General features: G+C 39.5%; 2 protein-coding genes and 2 pseudogenes across 5 annotated transcripts; 1 reads left to right on the top strand and 3 right to left on the bottom strand.

Annotated features, from left to right (window-relative positions):
* The first annotated feature begins 2,658 nt into the window (after positions 1 to 2,658).
* On the top strand, positions 2,659 to 5,250 carry LOC135673099 (7-deoxyloganetin glucosyltransferase-like; annotated as a pseudogene).
* On the bottom strand, positions 4,544 to 8,500 carry LOC135673101 (uncharacterized). Of its 4 annotated transcripts, none has more exons than XM_065181842.1 (7): positions 8,322 to 8,495; positions 7,438 to 8,228; positions 6,984 to 7,107; positions 6,259 to 6,382; positions 5,783 to 5,819; positions 5,418 to 5,666; positions 4,544 to 4,883 (listed from the first exon to the last, which is right to left on the bottom strand). In XM_065181842.1, exons 2-7 carry the CDS (start codon positions 7,639 to 7,641, stop codon positions 4,764 to 4,766), a joined length of 858 nt encoding a protein of 285 aa, XP_065037914.1. In that variant the 5' UTR covers positions 7,642 to 8,228; positions 8,322 to 8,495; the 3' UTR covers positions 4,544 to 4,763. The 4 variants fall into 4 exon arrangements, with proteins under 4 accessions (XP_065037914.1, XP_065037915.1, XP_065037916.1 ...); XM_065181843.1 differs by having other exon boundaries at positions 8,330 to 8,495; XM_065181844.1 differs by having other exon boundaries at positions 5,414 to 5,666; positions 8,322 to 8,483.
* A 4,570-nt stretch (positions 8,501 to 13,070) lies between these two features.
* LOC135673100 (uncharacterized) lies at positions 13,071 to 15,452 on the bottom strand. The gene is made up of 2 exons (XM_065181840.1): positions 14,586 to 15,452; positions 13,071 to 13,640 (listed from the first exon to the last, which is right to left on the bottom strand). Exons 1-2 carry the CDS (start codon positions 15,385 to 15,387, stop codon positions 13,294 to 13,296), a joined length of 1,149 nt encoding a protein of 382 aa, XP_065037912.1. The 5' UTR covers positions 15,388 to 15,452; the 3' UTR covers positions 13,071 to 13,293.
* A 68-nt stretch (positions 15,453 to 15,520) lies between these two features.
* On the bottom strand, positions 15,521 to 16,820 carry LOC135673102 (uncharacterized; annotated as a pseudogene).
* Between the last annotated feature and the right edge of the window lie 5,246 nt (positions 16,821 to 22,066).

Raw genomic sequence — 22,066 nt, 5'->3', positions numbered from 1 at the left:
ACGGCTATGCAGATGGCAACATGGCTGCATGTAGTAACGATTGCTTGTGTGTAGTAGCCCAAGCGCTTACCTTAGTAGCTGTTGTTGTACATGCAACAGTGTCACCGTGTGCGGTAACACAACAAGGAAATAGGCCTGTTGGGCATCGATGTCACTATGACAATGTTTGTTGGCCATGGCCGACGTCGTTGAGACACCAAAGGTTAGGGTTGCCCAACAACTATGCGATGATCGTATGGGTCACCAGTCAATCGCGAACACACGTGACTAATGAGGACTCGCGCGACGATGATTGTCGCACGCGTGAGAACGATCACACGTGGGTACAATGGAATATCACGACGACCATTGGGGTCATCGATTAGCCACAGAGGGAGTTCGAGCCGATGGCATGCAGGCGACAAACGGTTGTGCATCGTGACACCCATAAGCTTCACGCACACTGTCATGAATGAGGAAAAAAAATTCACAGTTAGATCCCTAATTAGAAGCTTCTAATATAAAATTTTTTAATATAAAAATTTATTAAATAAATACTTATTAAAATAATTAAATAAAAAATTATAAATATCATAAATAATTTAAAAATAAAAGATATTACACTCTCTCTCCATTAAAAGAAAATGTAATCATCTAAATTCTCGTACCTCAATTAATGAAAAGATTAGGGTAAGCTTTCTTCATCTCCTCCTCTAACTCTCTAGTTTCATCAACAGAATGTTATTTTCAAATCATTTTAAAAAGATGAATGGTCATATTTCTTAAATTTTTTTTCTTTTTTATCAGTGATCTGAGTGGGTTCTTCCATATAAAATAAATCTTTATCAATCATAATTGACTTATAACTAATGATATGTGCGAAAATTGGTATATACTTTTTAAATATCAATACATGAAATATATTATGGATATGTTACAAGTGGCAAGGCAATCTTATAAGTAATAAAACCAATCCTCTTAATGACCTCAAAAGATCTAATAAATCTAGGTTTTAACTTTTTTCTCCTCCCAAATCTTATCACACCCTTCGAATGAGAGACTTTCAAGGATACAAAATCCTCTACTTGAAACTCAATCTCTTCTTTTATTATTAGCATAGTTCTTTTGACGACTCTGAGTAGTCTTTAATTTTTTTCTTATAACTTAAATTTTCTCGATAGTCTCTTGTACTTTATCTTGTGTTAATAGTTTTCTATCTGCAACCTCTTCCCAACATATAGGCATTCTATATTTTCTCATGTTTTAATGACAACTATTATTGTAATTGAATTCAATAAGAAAAATATCTTTATCTCATTCACCTTTCTAACCAGCTCTAAACAAATCATTAAGTATTTGAATTATTCTTTTTGATTGATCATCAATTCAAGGGTGGTAAATAGTACTAAACTTAACTTTAGTACTCGTAGATTCTTAAATCTTCTTCATAATCTAGAAAAGAAGTATAAAGTCTTTATTAAAGATGATTTCTTTTGAAACATCATAAAGTCTTACTTTATCAATATACACGTCTACAAGTCTTTTGGGAGAATAAGTCATAGATAAGTAAAAAATATAGAGATTTGGTTAACGTATCAAGGATGACCCAAATAGCTTAAAGGTCATTGGTAATCCTAAAACAAAGTCTATGATAACATTTTCTTATTTCTATTCAAGAACATTTAAATGTTGATTAGTTAAAAATTCAAATACTTTAAAATATATTTTATATTTTTTTTATTCATACCTTCCAACCAATAATTACTTTTGAGATCTATATGTATCTTAGTACTATTATGATGTATGATATATATCTTAGTTCTTGATATCTAGATCATTAAGGACACATAGCCTATCCCTAAATCTTAATAGATTATCCTCTAAAAAATAAAATTTAGACTTCAATCCCTTTTTACTTTATTTCTCCAGGATCTAAATACTATAAAAGAAAAGATAGAAAATTGATCAAATGTCAGGAAAGAGGATAAGAATCGGGAGATGGACATTCTATTCTCCATCAAGAGATAAAGAAATGGACTTTGTCTTTCGTTCGCAAACCAATTCGTGGGCCAATCAACCCCTTAAGTGCAATATTTCTGACCTGAGTTGGTGACTTAAGTCGGAGAGGATATATAGCTCATTTATTTTTAGTTTTAAGCATTAGATATATAAGATTTTTTTATCCATTTTAGCCTCCTTTTCTTTCTTTTACCACACTTATTTTCTCTAAAAATATTTTCTTTTTGAGATCTCTAAATTTTTATAAAACATAATCCTCCCATAATATACTGGGGAGAAGACTTTGATAAGAGAAAAAAAAGAGGAAATAATAATTATATGAGGAAAAAATCGTAAAGCTTATGATTTGATTATTATATAAATACTCTAATATTAAACCAAATCGATAATTTAAATTTAAATATTTTAAATTAATAAGGATCTCGACTCTAATCTCAAACATTATGATTTAATCTGATGAGACAATTTGTTTATTAATTTTGTTGAACTTAAATTATTAATCAAAATATTTAAGTTAAAATAAATAATAATATATTTATCTAATTTTTATAAGTTAATCTTAATCCTATCTACTCTTAGCGATCGATGGGATCCTAATCCGTGTTACTATCTCTTAACTTAGACCCTCTGAGTTGAGACCCTGTCCACGTGAGATGCACATGTAGCCACGTGCATCCGCCCTCCCGAAAGCTATTAGATAAAGAGAGCGACGACTTGCGAAGCACCACAGGTCGACAGCAAGTTCTTCATCCATGAACGCGCCGCCGCACGCCGTGCTTATCCCTTACCCAACCGCAGGCCACTTGAACCCCATGCTCGAGCTGGCCAAGCTGCTCCACTCCAAAGGCTTCTTCATCACCTTCGTCAACACGGAGTTCAGCCATCAGCAGCTACTGAAGACTGTTGGATCAGATGTGATGAGCGCCATGAACAATCTCCGGTTCGAAACCATCGCCGACGGCGTCTCGCAATCTGACAGCGAGAGCCCGGATCATGTCTTCAGAGTTTGGTTCCTGATACAGAAGAACTCTCCTGCTCCACTGAGAGACCTCATACTGAAGCTCCACTCCTCCTCGGATCTGCCCCCTCTCACCTGCATCGTCACCAACTTCCTGATGAACTTTACGCGAGGCGTGGCGGAGCAGCTCGGCGTTCCGGAGTTGGTCTTCTGGACCACGAGCGCTTGTGGCCTCTCTTCAGCTGGGTGAGCTCATCCGAAGAGGATTCGTCCCACTCAAAGGTACTCATCTTCTTTGTGAAATGAAAAAGAGGATCAAATTTCTTGATGGGAATAAGTCAATCGAATCAATCTTGTCGAATTGGTAAGAATGAGGAGAGTATATAAATTGGATAAAAATGATTATATCAAGCGATATGAGTTCTTTTACGCACATTCTGGTAAGCAAGTGATGGATTTGTAGATGAGGGTTGCTTGACGAATGGATATCTGGACATCACCGTGGACTGGATCCCTGGAATGCGAGAGATGCGCCTCAGAGACCTCTCCAGTTTCATCAGAACAACGAATCATGACGACATCCTCGTTAAGACGGAGATGGAGGAAGTAGATTACGCATCCAAGGCGTGGGGTGTGATCCTCAACACATTCGACGACATGGAACGCGAGGTTTTGGGTGCCCTGAGAAGCTTCTTCCCTCGCATCTACACGCTCGGCGCATTGGGAGAGGTCGTCGACCAGATAGGGGGCGGCTTAATGGCTTCGACGCGCTTAAGCGTTTGGCGAGAGGATCGCAGTTGCATGGAGTGGCTGGACTCGCAGAGCGAGGCCTCGGTCATCTATGTCAGCTTCGGAAGCCTCACGGTCCTGACGGCCCACCAGCTGGCGGAGTTCGCATGGGGCCTCGCCGGCACCGACCACCCCTTCCTGTGGATCATCAGGCCTGACATGGTCGACGGTGGGGTCAGGACTGCCCTGCCGGAAGAATTCATTGCGGCAACAAAAGGGAGGAGCTTCTTCGCGAGCTGGTGCCATCAGGGACAGGTCCTCGCCCACCGTTCCGTAGGCGGCTTCCTGACGCACGGCGGCTGGAACTCGATGCTGGAAAGCGTCCTCAGCGGCGTGCCATTGATTTGCTGGCCAACCTTTGCGGATCAGTACACGAATTGCCGGTACGCTTGCGCGCACTGGGGATTCGGCTTGGAGGTCGACCAGGAGGTGACGAGAGGACAAGTCAGTGACCGCGTTAGGGAGCTAATGGAAGGAGAGAAAGGGAAGGAGATGAGGGAGAGGTCCAAGAAATGGAGAGAGATGGCCAAGCAAGCCACAAGACGAGGTGGATCTTCTCACATGAACCTGGATAGATTAGCTGAAGATTTAAGTATCAAGGAGACGCAATCGGAATCATGATTTGAAGTCAGCTTGCAGTGTTGGATTTTCTTCATGGTTCATCAATTTCCCAAAATTCTTGGATCGATTCAGAACCACTTCAGAATCTAAACAAGCAAAGTGAACCCCCAACGCATGCAACAGAGACAACAGAAATTGGACTCATTTTGGGGGAGAAGATCATTTCGGCATGAAAAATTTGAGATTCGAAAGAAGTTGCATTGAACGGATGTCTTGCAAAAATAATAATTTGAATAAAAATTAGACCAAAGAGTTTGGCGTCGCAGCGCTCTCTCGAATTATAGTTTCGTCACTGAACTCAGCCACCCTCGAGAGGTGTTTTTCTCTTTAACGCAAAAATGACAATTCAAGTTGCCATGAATTATGGATTCCAGGTCTGGTGGGTTGTTCTTCGTGATCAGTCAAGTTGGTTGATGCGCACAAGTTTATATGCTGAAGGATGTAAATTGCCTCCTTCAAGAATCCTGGTCATCGGTATCTGATCCAGCTGTGGAGGTCTGCTCAGGAGCTCGCGAGTCTGTAAACATTGATGCCAAGGATAAATTTCAGTACACGAACTGATGACTCGAACAAAAGCTATTCAACAAAACTGTGTTAACAGGAAATTATAGTGTTTTCATCGGAAAAAAGAGTGCAATCATAGAGCTCTTCGAGGTCGAGAGAGAATGCTTGATGTTGTCGATGATCAGACATGCAGTTCTGCCGTTGCTCCATACTTCGAGGAACAAACGATGAAAAATCAAGGGGAAAAGGTGCACAATTGAAAACATTATATCCACACAAAACAGAACAATCTGCAGCCTTATCACTTCCTGTATTCTGTATGGATCAAAATGACAATTTGATATGCTTAACATTTATGTTAGATGCTAAATCTATTTGGATATGGTGTTGTTAGATTGCTAGTTTCTTATTACCTTCTGCAAGTTGAGATCGATGCGATCAAGCCAACAAACTAAGTCAGATGGCCTCAAAATGCATCAAATCCTTCAAGAAATCCACAAGTAAATAATGAAGAAAAGACAAAAGGGGCTTAGAAGGTGTTACCTACTATGGTGTTCAGGGGCTGCCTTGCTTGTGATGGGGATCGGAGTTGAAATGGGTACTGCTGAGAAGACGTGGGAACCATGAGAGGTGGCCGTGGGCCTTGTCCCGGTGAAGGAAAACTTGCCCTGCCAGTTTGGGTGGAGTACCCTAATGGAGGGTAATGGTAGGGCGGAGGAACGACAGCCGATGGAGAGGTTGGTCCATATAGCTGTTGATAGTAATAGGATGCCATTTGGGGGTCGTACACTGCAGCCTGCTTCCACACAACACCAGGTTATCAGAGATTTGCCACCATTCTGCAGTAAGTTGATGATACCACCAAAGAACACAACCCTAACTCTTGCAGGAATTAAAGGGAGAAGCACTAACTTGTTGGTATCCATGCCCAGATGGGTAAGCCACATAACTGCAATGACAAAATGGAAAAGAAGCATAAGCCGTAGGAAGAAATCACAAGTTGCTACGAGAAAAATTGTTTCTTTAGGAAGTAAGAAAGATGGAGAAGAACACTCTTTCGAGTGAAGGGGTTGTCTTATGAGGTGGTGGAATCCCTCCTGAAATGTTTCAGGGGTGACGTGGTCTCCTCACGGACCCGATTCGTGGGGAGGTCCGTGAGAGGTGACGTCGGCCGTAAAACTTTTCAGGGACGATTCAGTCGATGACCAAATCTATCGATTAAGCGGACATAGTTTTCAGCGGTTTAAAAATGCAAAAGAACCCGAAGTTGGGCCCACATGGGTCCCAGTGGACGAGCGGGAGGCGCCGATGATGGCACCTGAACCAATCATCCCCTCACATTAATCCCTTTCAGGAGCAGGGATTGGAGAGCGGTTGGTGGGGCTCACCCGTACGGGGTAGGGTAGATCATCGGAGGGGAAGGGAAGGGTAGTTGAGCTGGCAGTCTGCTATAAGGTGGGTCCGGCGCCTGCACTGGGCCCTGGTACATGCTCCCTTCTTGGTTGCTCCTCCCTGATCAAAATGTGGCCATTAATTTTCGTATTCTTACAGAAAAAAAAAGAAAAGAAAAAGAACAAAATGGAGGTCCAAAAATACTCACATCAAATTAAATGTTGCTCTAATTACAATAGTAAAACAACTAATGATGTTGATTCTGTGTATTAATCAACTCTATTTGACCTGAGATGGCACCAAACAATGTTGACTAAGTATTAATTATCGAATTAAGCAAAGATAAGAGGAATATTATATTAGTATGACAGGGGCATAATGCTGGAGTGGCCAAGGTAGATCCGGTAAAGCCAGCGAACTTGGCTGGACAATATTATAAGGCCAAATCAGGATGATGATCCAAGTTGAATCAGCCAACATGAGGTCCTGCTCATTTGAGCTGGCAGCTTAGTACTTTTTCTGTATACGTTTTGGGGGGGGTCACTGTTGATCTTACCATATGGCCCATGGCGTTTCCTGAGATGATTCAGTTGAGAAAGATGACACAAAAGGAAATGAAGAAGAAGAAGAAGAAGAAAGTTGACGATGGAATCATCTTATCATGATTAGTAAGACTTGTCCAAGTCTTGTTGAGTCGAGGAAATGTGAAGGGGCAGCATACCTCGTGGTGGAGAGGGTTTGGGCCTCCCCATGGAGGCGATGTTGCAGTTTGCTCGCCGGCCGTCGATCACCGGGTTGGGGTCGGCAACTGACCGCCGTGCCGATTCCGGGTCCCGAAAAGTCACCTGCCGATCCCCATGTTTAGTCCCCTCGAGTGTCGCAACAAAGCATGTTTATGCATTCAAGGCATGATTATGAATGCTTTTGATGAATAAGTATGAGAAGTAATGCGAAAAGGTAAAAGGTAATGTAAACGAAGAAGAGAGATCAACAAACAAGGTAGTTGATACGCATCATGATGATGAAATATGCAGTACAAATGAGATATGTAGTTAAGATCAAGAACAGGAAGAGATCAATATTGTCCCACTGTTAGTGGATCATGATGAACGAGAGAGACAAACTGACAAAAACAAACTGCAGAGAGAGAGAGAGAGAGAGAGAGGATAGCTCACGAAGCCATATCCTTTGGATCGGCCGGTGATCTTGTCGGATATGATGACGGCCTCGAGGATCTCGCCGAACTGCTCGAAGTAGCGATGGAGCTCCTCGGTGGGAGTCTCCCAAGCCAATCCCCCCACAAACACTTTGGTCAAGGTTGTGTCACCAAACCTTGATCTGTATTGAGGGCTGGAAGTTGATGAAGAAGAGGAAGCCATACGCAACCACAGGCTCGCCGGAGGACGACCTCCTCTTATCTCTATTGCTTGTTCCTTGTGCACAGGAAAGGAAGGAAGAGCTGATGGCTTTAATTCGCCGAACAAGAAGATGTCACCCGTCAATGAGACGAGATATGGAAGCTTGGCTATATGTTGGTGTGTATCTATCTAGCTAGCTAGAATAAGAACGAAGCCTTTCTTCTCCTTTTGGTAGACCTCTCTTCCTCTTCCTTGGCGATCTTCCGACCTCCTTCCATGACCCAGACCGGCATGCTGGGAGAATAAACAAGGGAGGAAGAGAGGAGGAGGTAAAGAGGATCAAACAAGGCTGGGATGGCGATCCGACAGGTGCAAAGGGCCTCTTCGCTGTTTAAGAGGTTTAGATATCAGATGACAGCTGCATGACCCCTTCTAATTAGTCTCTCTCTCTCTCTCTCTCTTCCTCGCCCACTTGGTGTCTTACTGGCCTCCTTGTCTCCTCTCCAGCACTTTTATCTTTCATATAGATCTCTTGCAACAGCCCCCCTCTCTCTCTATCTCTATCTCTCTACCTTCTCAGAGCTAGTGGCCAAAGGAACTAAAATACGCTGAAAGAAACAAGAGCATGCTCAGCTACTGTGTTTTCTAGCAAAGCGTGAAAGGTGAAGATGCATATAGAGAGATGAGGCTAGTTGTTTTACCAAGTTACCTCGCTGATCCATGGCATCAAAAACTGGTTGGGCTCATCGGCCATTGCCATGCCCTTCTCATTTTGTTGAGCTCCATGTTTCTCTTGCAACGAGCAATTGGGTGACGAGGAAAACAAGGTGAGCTCAAGAGTCTTTTGGTTGGATATGGCGTGTGGATAAGTCTGATGATGATGTTTCGAAAAGGATGTGATACATAGCAACTGTTGTAAGAGGTTTGTGGGTCTTATAAGAGGATATAGAGCAACTGTTGGTGGATCTTTGCTTGTCGTACTACAGTGGAAGAACTTGTGTTGAGAAGCTTTGACGTTCACGTCTTCTGATGGTCAACTTTCCAATCTACTAATCAGGGTTACAATGATGATGATGATGATGAGATCACACCTAACCGAGTCATCTTGGTATGTTATATTGAGATGAAATCTGGAAGAATTTATGACATTGATAACAGGATTGTTATGAGTAAGCAAGCCTTTCTAAGATACTAATGACTAAGTTATGATGCTTCCTTCACTCCTTTATAAATTCTACAAGATTGTTTAACGACACATCAGTATCATTAGCTGTGTAATAATTGACTGTCAGTAGCAAATAAATAAAATTATTTCGTTGATTAAACACCTCTCAATTTGTTTTCTGACAAAGAAAGATTTTTTGGTATTTGATTCGACGAAATTAAATCATTGAACCTAAAGACAATAGATACATTTATATGATAAAACTCACCAATTTCATCATGGCAGATAGCATCCAGCTATATAATCCGTGAACATTTTATTTGGTTTAATGGATGATTAATGATTAAGCAACGTCATGGGAACTGCAGTACGCTCGTCCCGCCTCGGTTCCCCCGCCCATTGGCCCGTGGGTCCCGCGTTGGCCTTCGCGTGTGGCTGCGCAAGCTGTCCTCGCCTGCCACCTCGCACGTGCGGGTGGGACCTCCCCCGTGTAGCCTGATCAGCTGCAGCGCCGTGGGCATGCAAACAGGCCGACGACCAACAACCCGCCCGCACGTGTATGTAAAGCGGAGGTGGTGGTGCGGGACGACATGGAGATCGCCAACTTTGGTGGGGGAGGCATTGGGAACCTTTTTAAGGAATTATTAGTTCTTAGTTCGAATATGATATTATTATTATATTGTGTTTGTTCTTTTGTCCTCGATAATGATAGAATGTCCACTCAGATGTAAGCTTAAAAAAATTAAAAATTAAAAATATTTTTTTTTATCGATTAAGATTCGTCTAATCAATCCAGATACAATAATATATCCCAACATCTAAACATAATATTTGTTTATTAAGCAATGTAACCAAAGAGGACGATTACTTATAATATTAATCTTATAGTGAGTGATATACTATATCTTTTTATTAAAAATTGAGGATTCAAAACCTAAATCCTAAATTTCAACATGCCAATAACGATAAAAAAAAAATTTGGTTACATCAAGAAATATAATTTAAATAATTAAAAAAATAAATCACAAAAATCTTATATAATTAATTTTCCTTTTTATTTATGATATAATATAATATCTTTATTTATTATATTATATCATAAATAAAAACCGATATTATTGACTTTTATATGGAGTAAGCATGACCAACACTTCTTTTCTTCGTGTCTTGTTTGTGTGTCATTCCTAAGTTTGAACGTTTGCTTTAGATGAACCGTATGGCTTTGCCCTTTCGAAAAGCCCAAAAGACACGCTACATTACCTCCTGTCGAGACAACTATCCTTGGGTTAACAACTGTTTACTTAGGAAGCAAGCATTTGCAGTTGTTGCCATCCGCGAACTATCGAGGATGCGTGGCTGATTAGGTCTACGAGCAGCATGCGAAGACCAGATCTATCCTAGATTTTCTGAGATCAAAAAATAACAAGAATAAGACCAAGAAATAGGCAGACGACCATAAGCAAATGAGCTCCACTGACTGTTAAGACCCTAAAAGAGAGGGAGAGTTGCTGGTGAGATGCATTGTTTAGTCTGCAAGTTGCCAACCCCACACCAGATCAGATCAAATGATGCACACCATCTCTCGTCATCTTTTTTCCTTTCCTTGTGCAGTGTGACGAGGACATGACGGCTTTCAGCCATCCATTATCCACACAAAAGAACACAACTTTGCCAGCAGGGACGGATTAGGATAGCTTTGGCCGCTCAATTGTCAACTCATGGCTATGTAGTTCTTGGTTGACATGTGGATCTCCTCCTTTCCTGTGGCTTTCTGTCATATTAATCTGGGGCAAGGCTTTGCTGTCAGCTGCAAAGGTATCACCTGATGTGCTCTCTCTCTCTCTCTCTCTCTCTCTCTCTCTCTCTCTCTCTCTCTTAACCTAAGGCAATGGTCCTTTTGTGCTATATTTCATTCACTAACTCATACTTGTTTCATCCTTAGCTTCATTTATTTCTTAAGGAGAGCAAGTGTTTTCATGCACGTTTAATCAATTGTCCAATCTAACATGCATATATTTCCTAAAGAATATGATACCAAATGCCTCAACAAAGTTATAAGTTCAACAGAAAAGTTCAATGCTAATTAATATTTATTTGACAACAGTAGTTGATGAAAAGATGATTAAATCATATCAAAAATGCTATTTGTTGTTTGGAATAATATTTGATCACACTAATTATTAGCATGCTAAAGTAAAGGGAATCCACATGAGTGTTATGCATATTTAAGTTCAGGACTGACATCATGTGAATGGGTAGTTGTCATCATGAAAGGATAATGTTATGCTTCCATCATTAACTATCATTTGTGGAGTGCAACAACCAGCCATAGCATGATACAGAGATATAGACTTAATCATTTTGTTAAAGCAACAGCCTGTATCCACATAGCATTCATACTAAATCAAATGAAGCAATCAAGAACTATAAACGAGCTAGATGAACTTGGTTGTACTCCAGACTCGTGTTGGAACATAAAATTTGAAGTGAAAAACAAGAAAAGTGCATGACTCATGCAAGTAATGATTGCATAATCTAATCAAATATGTATTATGGATGGGTTGAGACATATATTTAGATTCAAAAGGCTAAGCACACGAGATAGGAATGTTCATATAAATAACCAAGAAATTGTAGCTTAAAGCCATGACTGATTCCTCTATAAGAAAGAAAACTAAAATATTACAAGTCATTCATTCGCATGAATGAAGCAATTACTATTCTTTGATGCAGTGATAAGTCAGATGTAAGTAAAATATTACAATCTCAAGAGCGACGCAATGATAAGTCAGATGCATGAGACTAAATTTAACCTTGATATTTTAGGTCGCAAAACAAAGGAACAATCTTAGTGTTGTATATATCCTTATTCTCATTCTTACCTATTTTATTTCTCTTGTCATATGCTAAATGATGTCTGTCAACAAATATGAACTATATCTTTGGCTTTAAACAAATATTCGTTCTATGCCTGCTTGATCAATGTTATATGCACATTTATTGGTCCTTTATGGGCCACTTGAACCCTTAAGATCAAACTAGATAAATGTTATAATCTAATATAATATGTGGTGACTTTGTAATTATCATTGTGCCTAAGCATTTAGACTTTATGCCCCTTGATAAATATAACAAAATATATATATATTTAAATTAATTATCGTAAATGCTTTTCAAACTCATTGATAAATCCAAAAAACTTCCTAATCCTGTTAGAAAAGATAATTTGTCGTTATTAAAGAGTGTAGAACACCATAATGGCAAATCTAGCTAACTTGGTCAGCTTTTTGTGGATTGCTACTTCTGAAGCATCACATGGATGTTCCTTGGTTAGAGGAGACATGGCCATGAGAAGGCCCCATTTAGTGGAGTAATTTGATGCCCACCCTAGAAAAGGATTGTGAGGGGAGAATGTTAGGTTTTGATGTACCATCACAACTGCTATGGTAGATTCTCATCTGCCTGTCAACCCACTATTGTGCCATCATCTTTGTTGTGTGTCTGCAAGCAGCATGTGAATTACAATAGGTTTTTCTTTTCTACTTATCAAAACACAGTTGCATCTAAAAAGACATGCGTTTAAGAATTAAACTATCAAATGTCACAAAAATAGTTTGGTTTAAAAGGAGTTACCAAATTTAATTTTCATGTAATGGCTAGCAATAAGAGAGAAGCTAAACACTAAAGCAAGAAAGGAGTTCTACATACTTGTGTTTTCTTCTTGGCTTCACATGCTCCGTAACAAGAAAACTATGCATGCTTGCTGGTTACATTATATCTGTGTTGCAGAGATCAGATCAAAGAAGATTAGCTGACTAGCAGGTTTCAGTTGGGAGAAATATTGAAGAAGCTCTATAGTTTGAGTAAGCCTAATATTCTTTGATGTGGTCTCTGCAACATGCATTCTATAACTTGATTCTATTCTAAAACAGCAAACATGTGAAACCCACCTTAATGAAAACAGCATTTGCTAAGTAAGCTAAAACTGAATTCCGCTTTAAATATGATTCAAGAATCACAAAGCCATTGATACAACTACTTCATACCGGGTGGTATGGGTCAGAATACTGTCCGGCACACTGATGCCATGCTTCAAATCGAGATTTTAAACTTCGCATCGAAGTTTATAATCTAATTCCTTCTTTGAGAAAGAAACCACTATACAACATGATTTTCTTATAACAACATGTGAAATCTTGCTAATTCAACAAACATGATAGGCCCAGCAGAAGTGACCCGAGCCTTGAGGTAAGCTACTTGCAGAAGTAATCAACACTCAATAAAGTAATTATGAAAAACTTTTCTTTATTTCATTTATACATCAAAGTATACCCAATTTACTTGGTTTACATCTATTTTCCATCGTAGTACATTAAATTGTATACCGATATACCAGATGACTGACTGTAACCGTATAGTGGTAATTGGATTTGGCTCCTCCGTAGAAGCACCAGCAAGCAGCAAACATATACCTATTATTATTCGATTTGACACAGGCAAACTATATGTCATTTCAGAAAGAGCTCTTGAGATTCTAAGTACCAACGTATGTAGCAGGATTCCAGATTAGGCCAGTCAGAATCAGGACAATTAGTGAAGTGATAAAGCCAGAGCGACAATACCTCCTCTTGCTGGTCCCAATTAAACTTCCCAATCATATCTCCGAGCAAACTCACCATCTCTGCTCTCTCCTTACTGCTTAGTATTGGGGCGTCTACACCACTGCATGCACAACAAAGCAATGGCAGCCATGACTTCAACATTGATATTTGATGGCTTGCTAAACTTGTTTCTCCCTTTTCCGCTCCACACTCTTCTTCCAGTTGCTTGGAGCTGGCATGAATGAACATGAATGCTGCAGTATAATGTCCTATTAGCAAAAGGTCCAGTATATACATCAATTCACTTTCAAAAGGCTTTACTTATTTTCTCGCAACAGCGAAACTGCAAATGATGTGCCAATTGTTGAGTTGGGGAAAGTGAGCTGAAGAATAGTAGTATGAAGATAGAAAATAAATAATAAAAAGAAGTCTAGTTAATCTTGCTTTGATAATTCATATAACCGACTCTAAATAGTCGAAAAAAATTACAACTTATTATCGGTGTTATTGTAAGAAATGACCCAAAGGAAACAAAAACCTATGCAGGTTTGCAGACTTTGACCAAGATGTTGCCAGGAGAAAAAGAAAGCATCTAGCAGTTCTTCTATCTGCCACTACTTTCTGATTCCTAATCAAGGTATCAACCAAAAAGTGGGATGGAAACAAGAAAGATTACATCTCAAATTCAAATAGTATCTAAAGTGCAAAGAGAAGCAGCTATTTCCATTCCAGGGACTGCTGGGTCGGCTGCGAGTATAATTTAATTCAATAAAATGTTGATAAAGACCAGTATATTTGTATTCATATGAAACAAATATCTAGCATTTTTGTTGACTGCTAAAAGGACAACAAAAATGTAGCTTTTGTCCGTATGAAACCAAATCAATGGAAGGACATCCAATTGTTTAGACTGCAGCAGTCGTTGTCCCTTAGCCCTTTCATGGCGGACACCATATGCAGCGTTGGCTACATCACAAGCAACCTAATTAGGCTCGAGAACACCGTCGTGATCAACGAAATCATATTCAAAACAACTTGCGCACTCACCTGCCCGTCATTGGAAGCAGCATTGGACCCACAGGCGGATCATTGGTGGGCTCCGTAGCTACTACCAATAGCAAGGCAGAGCAACTGCCAAACGAGTAGCAGTATTGCCAGAACAGATGAAGACAAACGAGAAGACATGAGAGAATTCTCACCACACACCCGGACGATGGCCACCTGCAGCCGAGGCTCGGCGACGACGGCGAGACCCGCGAGCCTCGACGCCGTCCCCCACATGGCCACTGCCTCCGCGGCCGCCCCGTTCTCCGCCATCTTCTGCCCCAGCCACATCGCCTCCGCCGCCAGCTTCTCAGCCGATCCGCCCGCCCCTTCCTCTCCCGCTGGCGGAACCACCCTCCCCGCCGCCCACGCTCTCAACCTCGATTTCAACACCCCCATGATTCGCCCCCCCGACCGGACCCCGCTCGCCGACGCCGCCTCTGCGGCCAAGGCCTCCTCGAGGCCGTGGAGCGTCCTCGCGAACGCGGCGGAGAGGGCGGTGCGGTTGAGGGTCTGGAGGTCCGCGCCGCCGGTTGCGCGGAGGTTGTCGTCGAGGATGCGCTCGGCGAGGGAGCGGACGAAGTCGTACTTGCGGGAGGCGACCGGGACGTGCGCGACGGCGAAGAGCACGCGCGAGAGGCCGCGCCCAGCGCGAGAGCCATCGGCCAGAGGGGCCACGGCGAAGCCGGAGGCGGCGAGAGGATGAGGCGGAGGGGGATGAGGAGGAGATGGAAGGTGGAAGAGGAGGAAGGAGAGGAGATAGAGGAGGACGTGGAAGGCAGAGAGGAGGAAACGGCGGAGGAGGCGGAGGAGCTGGCCACCGCCGGGATATTGGAGGAAGGGCAGGACGTCGCTGAGGGAGTGGAGGAGTTTGGAGGGCAGGAAGAAGGCGGCGGCGTCGTTTAGTGTTTCCATGAAGGTTCCGTTCTGCGCCTTGCAGTCGCCGCCGTCTGCCATTTGGGATGATCGACGATTCCCCTCCTCCTCCTATCGATTATAAGAACGAAGGGCAAGGCGGTTTTGCGTGAGTAATTCCCATCTGTACACTTTGGGAAAAAGTGTGGGACCCTATACTTTTAGCGTATGAAAACTACGTGGGAAGAAGCGTGTAAGTGAGTACTCATCAACCGAAGGGACCCCACATTGTTAGCATACGAAAACCATGGACGTTACGATACCATCGAGTCGCTACCGCGACCAACACGAAACGTGTAATCGAGTGCACGTATTCAAGTCTCCCCCATAAGTCGGGCTAATTATAGATTATTTCTGTAGTTGAACCTGATAACAGCGCGTATGTTGAACTGACGAAAGACGCTGCACGTGATATCACGTGCCGAATGGCCCAAAACTGATCGGCAGAATGGTCATTTCACCTTCTCTCCCGTTTCCTCGCGCCAGGCCGGGCCCGGCCATCTCCTCCTGCGAGCGGTGTGGCGGCGCGTTTGATCGAGTTCCTTACTCCGATCCATCTGACATTGACTCAGGAAGACAGGAGATCTGATGCACTCTTCCATCTCAAGTAGCAGCCTTTCTATCAACATCTTGATCGAGTTTGTACTGGAGATTGCCCAATAGACTCAAGTTGGTCATTTGCATAGGAATTGCCGTTGAGGATGCACAGACGAAAGCGCACCTGAGGGGAAGAGGGGAGGGGGTGCAGTCGGGCGGGAACTCGAAGAGGGAGAGGGGGAGGCGCTTATTGACGACGCCAACGTCAAAGTGGATGATGCCGGACGCGTTGTCGTCGAGACCGATGGCGAGGAGGGGAACCAGAGGAAGAGGTCCTGGGCGGAGACGCCGGAGAGGGCGGCGATCTGGCCCGGGGAGATGGTGCTGGCGAGGGTGGCATTGTAGCGAACCTCGCTCTCGAACTTGGTGGTGCAGGGGGCGCGTCGAGCCCGGCTCGGAATCGGGCGCCGCCGTCCACCTCGAACTCCCTCACCCCCTTGGGCAGCAGCGCGATGGGGAGGCCGTGGGAGCGCAGCACCTCGTAGGCGCCGGGTGCCGCCGCGGTGGAGAGATGGAGGGAGGTGATGAGGTGGGGAAGGAGCATGTTGCCTGGCTTGGCTCCGCTCTTCTCTATAAAGATGGCTGCTTGCTTTTTGTTTTCTTGGGTTTTGTTTGGGTGTTGAGGAAGAAAATGAGGAGTCACCCCCCGACTGCTCGTTGAGCTCGCCACCGTTGGCGGCGTCATCGACCACGGCACCACCTGGTTCTCCCCTTCCTCATCGACGCCATCCTCCGCTTCCTCGTCTTCCTCGTCCTCGTCCACCTCTTCTCCTCCCCCCTCCCCCTTCCCCCTCATCCTCCTCCGCGACGCCAACGCCACATCGTCCTGCATCTGCACCCCCGTACTTCCCACCTTGGGCAGCCGACGCGCTGCCGCACCGCTCGCAAACGTAGACGGCCGGACCCAGCCGGGCATTAGGAAACGATAGAGAAGGTGAAATGACTCTTTTACCCATTAAGTTTGTACCAAGTATGTAATTTATTATAATTTAGGTTTAAGATTGTATAGGTGTTAAGCTAAAGTAGTTTAAGAATCCTTATATTTAAAAAAACGTAACATATTAGTTCCTATTGTGAATTAATAGATATAAAAGTATATGTGACATATTAAATTATAATAAATTATTAATATAATAATATATAATTTAAATTTAAAAAAGAATTAAGATCTATTTTAGCTCTTATGATTTTAGCTATGGACCTCTTAAACCCTTATGATTTACTTGTGCCTAAAATAATATTTAGATTTTCAAAAACATAACATATAAGCTCTTACTATCGAGTCTAAGTTAACAAACGTTACGTTAGAGTCTGCTTACATGGTATGTTGACTCACAATAAATCATTAATATAGTAACACATGTAATTTAAATTTAAAAAAAAACTAAGACATCTACCAATAATAGCACTAAGTCATTGTTGCTTATCAGAGTATCATACGCACTTAGCCTCTCCCACACTAACGATGAGCTCAATAGCTTCTAGTCCTGTCTCAGGTGGATATGCGTCGACCAATTTGATGCTAGACACGTAGAGGTCTCTTGGTTCCTCTTCCTCATCCTCGACATCTTCATCCCCACTGCCTTCCACTCCGTCCTCTCCTACGCCTCCACTCATCGTGCTTATGACATGATGGTCTAGCTCTCCCTCACATTTGTCTTCGGCCTCTCCTACCGCTCTCTCCGCCTTCGTTTGTCGTTACGGCATCTAGCGCTTCTTTTCACTTGTTCTTCGTCTTCGTGAAATAATGCTTCGTACGGGAGGTGGCTTACAACGTACGGTAGTACTCATCAGGATCGAAGCGAGTATCGTTCGCGATGGTGGGCAGCGCAGTGGTGGGCGACATGGTGGCATGAGCCATAGAGCTGACGAGTGGCATCCGATAGATCCAGCTCACTAGCTCAAAGGAGCGTGCCACCACATCACCCACCATGGCACTACCCACCACCGCGAACGACACTCGCTCCGATCCTGATGAGTATCACCATACCTTGTAAGCTACCTCTCCTATGAAGAGGCAAAAGTATGAGAGGTAGAAGGCGAAGGTGAGGGAAAGTTGGACCACCATGTCATATGCAGGGTAGGTAGGGGCACAAGAGAGGATAGAGTAAGAGATAATGGGGACAAATATGCTTATGAGGAGGAAGAGGGACCAGGAGACCACTGTATACTTAGCATTGGACTGGTCGACGCACATCCACATGAGACTGGATTGAAAGAAGCTATTGAGCTCGCTGTTAGCGCAAGAGAGGTTATGTGCATATGATGCCCTGTTGGGCAACAGTGACTCGGTGTTGCTACTAGTGGTTGCTTTCATGATGACGCCTCCTCTCACCATTGATGTTAGTCTCAGTTTTTTTTAAACTTAAATTACATGTGTCAATATATTAATGGTTTATTATGAATCAACATATCACATAAGCAGACATTAGTGTCTGTTAACTCATATTTGATGAGAGGAGTTTATATATTATGTTTCTAAAAATATATGAGTTATTTTAGACATAAGTAAATCATAAGAGCTTAAGAGCTTCATGACTAAAACTATAAGGGCTAAAATGAACCTCAAACATTTTTTAAATTTAAATTACACGTGTTAATATATTAATGATTTATTATGAGTCAGTATGTCACGTAAGCAAACTCTAACGTCTATTAACTCATACTTGACGAGAAGAACTTATATACTATGTTTTTTTAAATATAAAGATTATTTTAGACATAAGTAAATCATAAATACTTAAGAGATCTATGATGATAATCACATGGGCTAAAATAAACCTTAATCATATAACTTATTATATATAGTATCATCTCTTTTGTTATCTTTTGTTAGTAGACAACGTTACTAAAAATAAAGTGATTTATTATGATTTTATAATTATAAAAATTTGATATAATTTTTAGCAATAAAGAGATTGCGACGATATAATAATCTAAATAATTTGTCCATAATACTCAAGAACAAAATACTCGAGACATATATTTTTCGATGAGCTTTTTCTTTATATAGGATTTTTTTTCTTTCATTAAATGGTTACGAATTAGTTTTTTAAAATAAATTATTTTTTTATTTTTAATATTTATAATTTTTATATAGTTTTTATTTTAAATATAAATCCTTATTTTTACAATAATAAAAAAAATTTATTATATGTGGCAAAAAATTTTCTTCTATGCGAGTCTTAGATCTGCTATAAAATAGTAGATTATTCTAAAAATAAATATAAGGTAAAAACACATCAACAACTACATATGTTGGTAAGAACCTTCGAAAATTCATAAAAATAATTTTAAAATTTATAATATATCTCAATAATTTAATATAAAATAATAACATATCAATTTATTATTAAACTCATGTATCAAAAATATAATAATAATTCTTATGTAATAAATAAAATTATGCATTAGTCATCTCAATGACATGCATAATAGTTAAATAACAAAGATGTATTTCATAGCGAATAGAGAAGCTTATTTCATGGGATATATTCCTCCTAATAGCGGATGGATGAATTATCTGATCATCACATCTAATAACCTATTAATCTTCAAAGCAAATCGCTTTACCTAGCTAGGTAAAGATATATAATCAATCATAATCATTCATTACATTCACCCATTCATGTATTCTAAGAAATAATGTATAAAATATTATAAAGAATATACTAAATATATGATCTACTAAACTATATTCATCGATGACTCCATTATGATGAGCTTGTAACTCTTTTAATATGTTACACCTCTAATATAGACCACTAGCATAGCCATGTATATTATATGATAACAATTACATCAATATAATAAATTTAGAAAAAAATAAATAATAATAATAATAATATTTAAATGATACTTTTAAATAAAGCTATTAAGTTCGTCAATTGATAAAGATACGTTGCATCAATCTCTTAAAAGTTCTAAATCAACCAAAATCTTAATTGAAATAGCTCAATTGTCTTACATTAAATTCAATTCAATTAGGACTTAATGAAACCAACCATATATCCTAATAGCATAAGCTTAGAATCACCTTACACTAGTTTAATTTAAATCTGATTGATTTTAATTAAGTTAAGTAGGTTTAAAGTACCCAAGTTGGTTTAGAATCACTTTAAACCGACTTGAATCAATCAAACATGTCTGATTAAGTCAATTGACGAGCTCAAACCAATAAAATAAAATAAAATTAATAAAATAAAATTAGATTACGTGTGCCACAAATACATGTCTAAGTATCATATTGGGTAAGGTACAATGGGCTAGATAAAGATACAATAATATATCTAATGCCAATCGCATAGCTAAGCGAGTCTAGCTTCATGAGCTAGGTTAAGCATTACTACTAAATTAGGTTGTGCTTAACTCGTAGGTTTGATCATATATAGATACATGAGTTTAGTTGTGCTTAACCATAGGATTGTACCTGATCACACAGGTTGGATCATGCTTAGCAATATGAGTTGATTGTACTTTGTTATATGAGCTTACTCTTATTTTGTCATATAGGTTGGGTCATATCTGAGCACATGAGTTTTATCATATATTGTCACATACGCTGCATCTCACCTAACCACATAAGTTGAGTCATACTTAACCACATGAGTTGGATAATACTTTACTGCATATGCTAAGTTGTACTCGGGTATATGGGTTGGGTTATACTTAGCTACTTGAATTGAATCGTACATGATCACATTGGTTGAATCATGCTTAACTACATAGTTTGGATCATACTTGGTTACATAAGTTAAGTCATGTATAATCATATAAGTTGGACTATATTTGATCTCATGGGTTGGGTTATACTTCGTTACATGTGCTATGTGGTATTTAGCTATATGGGCTAGTTTGATCAATTAACTTAACTCACCCTAATTAGACTCCTCTTATTAAATTAAATTTTAATATTTTAGATTATTAGAGAGTAACTTAAATCCATGAATTAATCAATTTAAATTGATGATCTTAAATTTAAAACTAATTAAATCATAAAAATTTATGCATGATTCTTGAAACATAATTATATCTAATTAAATAAATTAAAACTATTATATTAATTTAAAATTAAGAAGTTTAAATAATTTATTTAATCTTAAAATTTATTAAAGCTTAAGATACCATAATAAATCAAATAATCATTCTAACATCATAAATTAATTATTATTTATTAATCATAAAATTTTAAAATTAAAATATTATTAGGTATCATAAAATTAAAATACTTCTAATATCATTTTAAAATATGAATCAAAATTGATTAAAAATAATATAAGATCTTACCTCTCATTGTGGATTCTCTAATAAGGATCACCGGGAGAATTCTTCCCTTAATCCTCTCGTTATTATAAAGCTTAGTGAGGAATAATGACGGAGGAGATATCCTTGAAACTTGAAAGGTAAGTAATATTTTATTTTTTATTTATTTTTATAAGATTGAAACATAATATTTATTTCTTACGATTCATAGAAAAAATAGAATTCAAACTATTTATTTTCTAAAAATTATATTAAAATAAATTAATTAATAATTTAATTGATTGATAAAATTTTATCTTATTTATATGAATAAAAAATAATTTTAGTTATTTACATAATTATAAATATATAATAAATAAATAATAATAATAATTTAAAATAATATAATATATTATTTATGATAATTAATTTATGTTAAGGGAGAAAATTATGGGTGATTACTGAACCCACGGCATAAGGGATTTGGGCTTTAGCAAAGGAGATATCATTTGGTGATTACTATTGCACATTTGTTTCTTCGTGCTTTAATTGGTTTTTATTTGTGGTTCATTCATAAATTTATTTTTAATAATAAGGATAATACTCCCTCTCTCGTGTTATACGTAATTACAATTATACTCTTCCATTTTGTTCAACATTTATATACTTACTTATTGCAGAATCATATTTTTATTAAATGATCTAAATTACATTTTGATCGGCTTAAATTAAATTATGATGACTTAATGGATACTACCGGTGAGGGTGGAGTTGGTTACGTTGATATATATATATATATATATATATATATATATATATATATATATATATATATATATATATATATATATATATATATAGTCTCTGTGCATCCGTATCATTG

This window comes from Musa acuminata, chromosome BXJ1-5 (genome assembly GCF_036884655.1).
Source record: "Musa acuminata AAA Group cultivar baxijiao chromosome BXJ1-5, Cavendish_Baxijiao_AAA, whole genome shotgun sequence".
Classification (NCBI taxonomy): Eukaryota; Viridiplantae; Streptophyta; class Magnoliopsida; order Zingiberales; family Musaceae; genus Musa; species Musa acuminata.
The sequence above is the reverse complement of the archived record's forward strand: the minus strand, read 5'-3'. Positions and strand labels throughout refer to the sequence as shown.

Coding starts and splice junctions, on each gene's coding strand:
- LOC135673100 (XM_065181840.1), bottom strand. CDS start 15,387: ATGGCAGACGGCGGCGACTGCAAGGCGCAGAACGGAACCTTCATGGAA. Junction 13,641..14,585: donor GGCCATCGTCCGGGTGTGTG/GTGAGAATTCTC, acceptor ATTATACTGCAG/CATTCATGTTCATTCATGCC.
- LOC135673101 (XM_065181842.1), bottom strand. CDS start 7,641: ATGGCTTCCTCTTCTTCATCAACTTCCAGCCCTCAATACAGATCAAGG. Junction 6,383..6,983: donor CAAACCCTCTCCACCACGAG/GTATGCTGCCCC, acceptor CATTTTGATCAG/GGAGGAGCAACCAAGAAGGG. Junction 4,884..5,417: donor GGCAGCCCCTGAACACCATA/GTAGGTAACACC, acceptor CAATGTTTACAG/ACTCGCGAGCTCCTGAGCAG.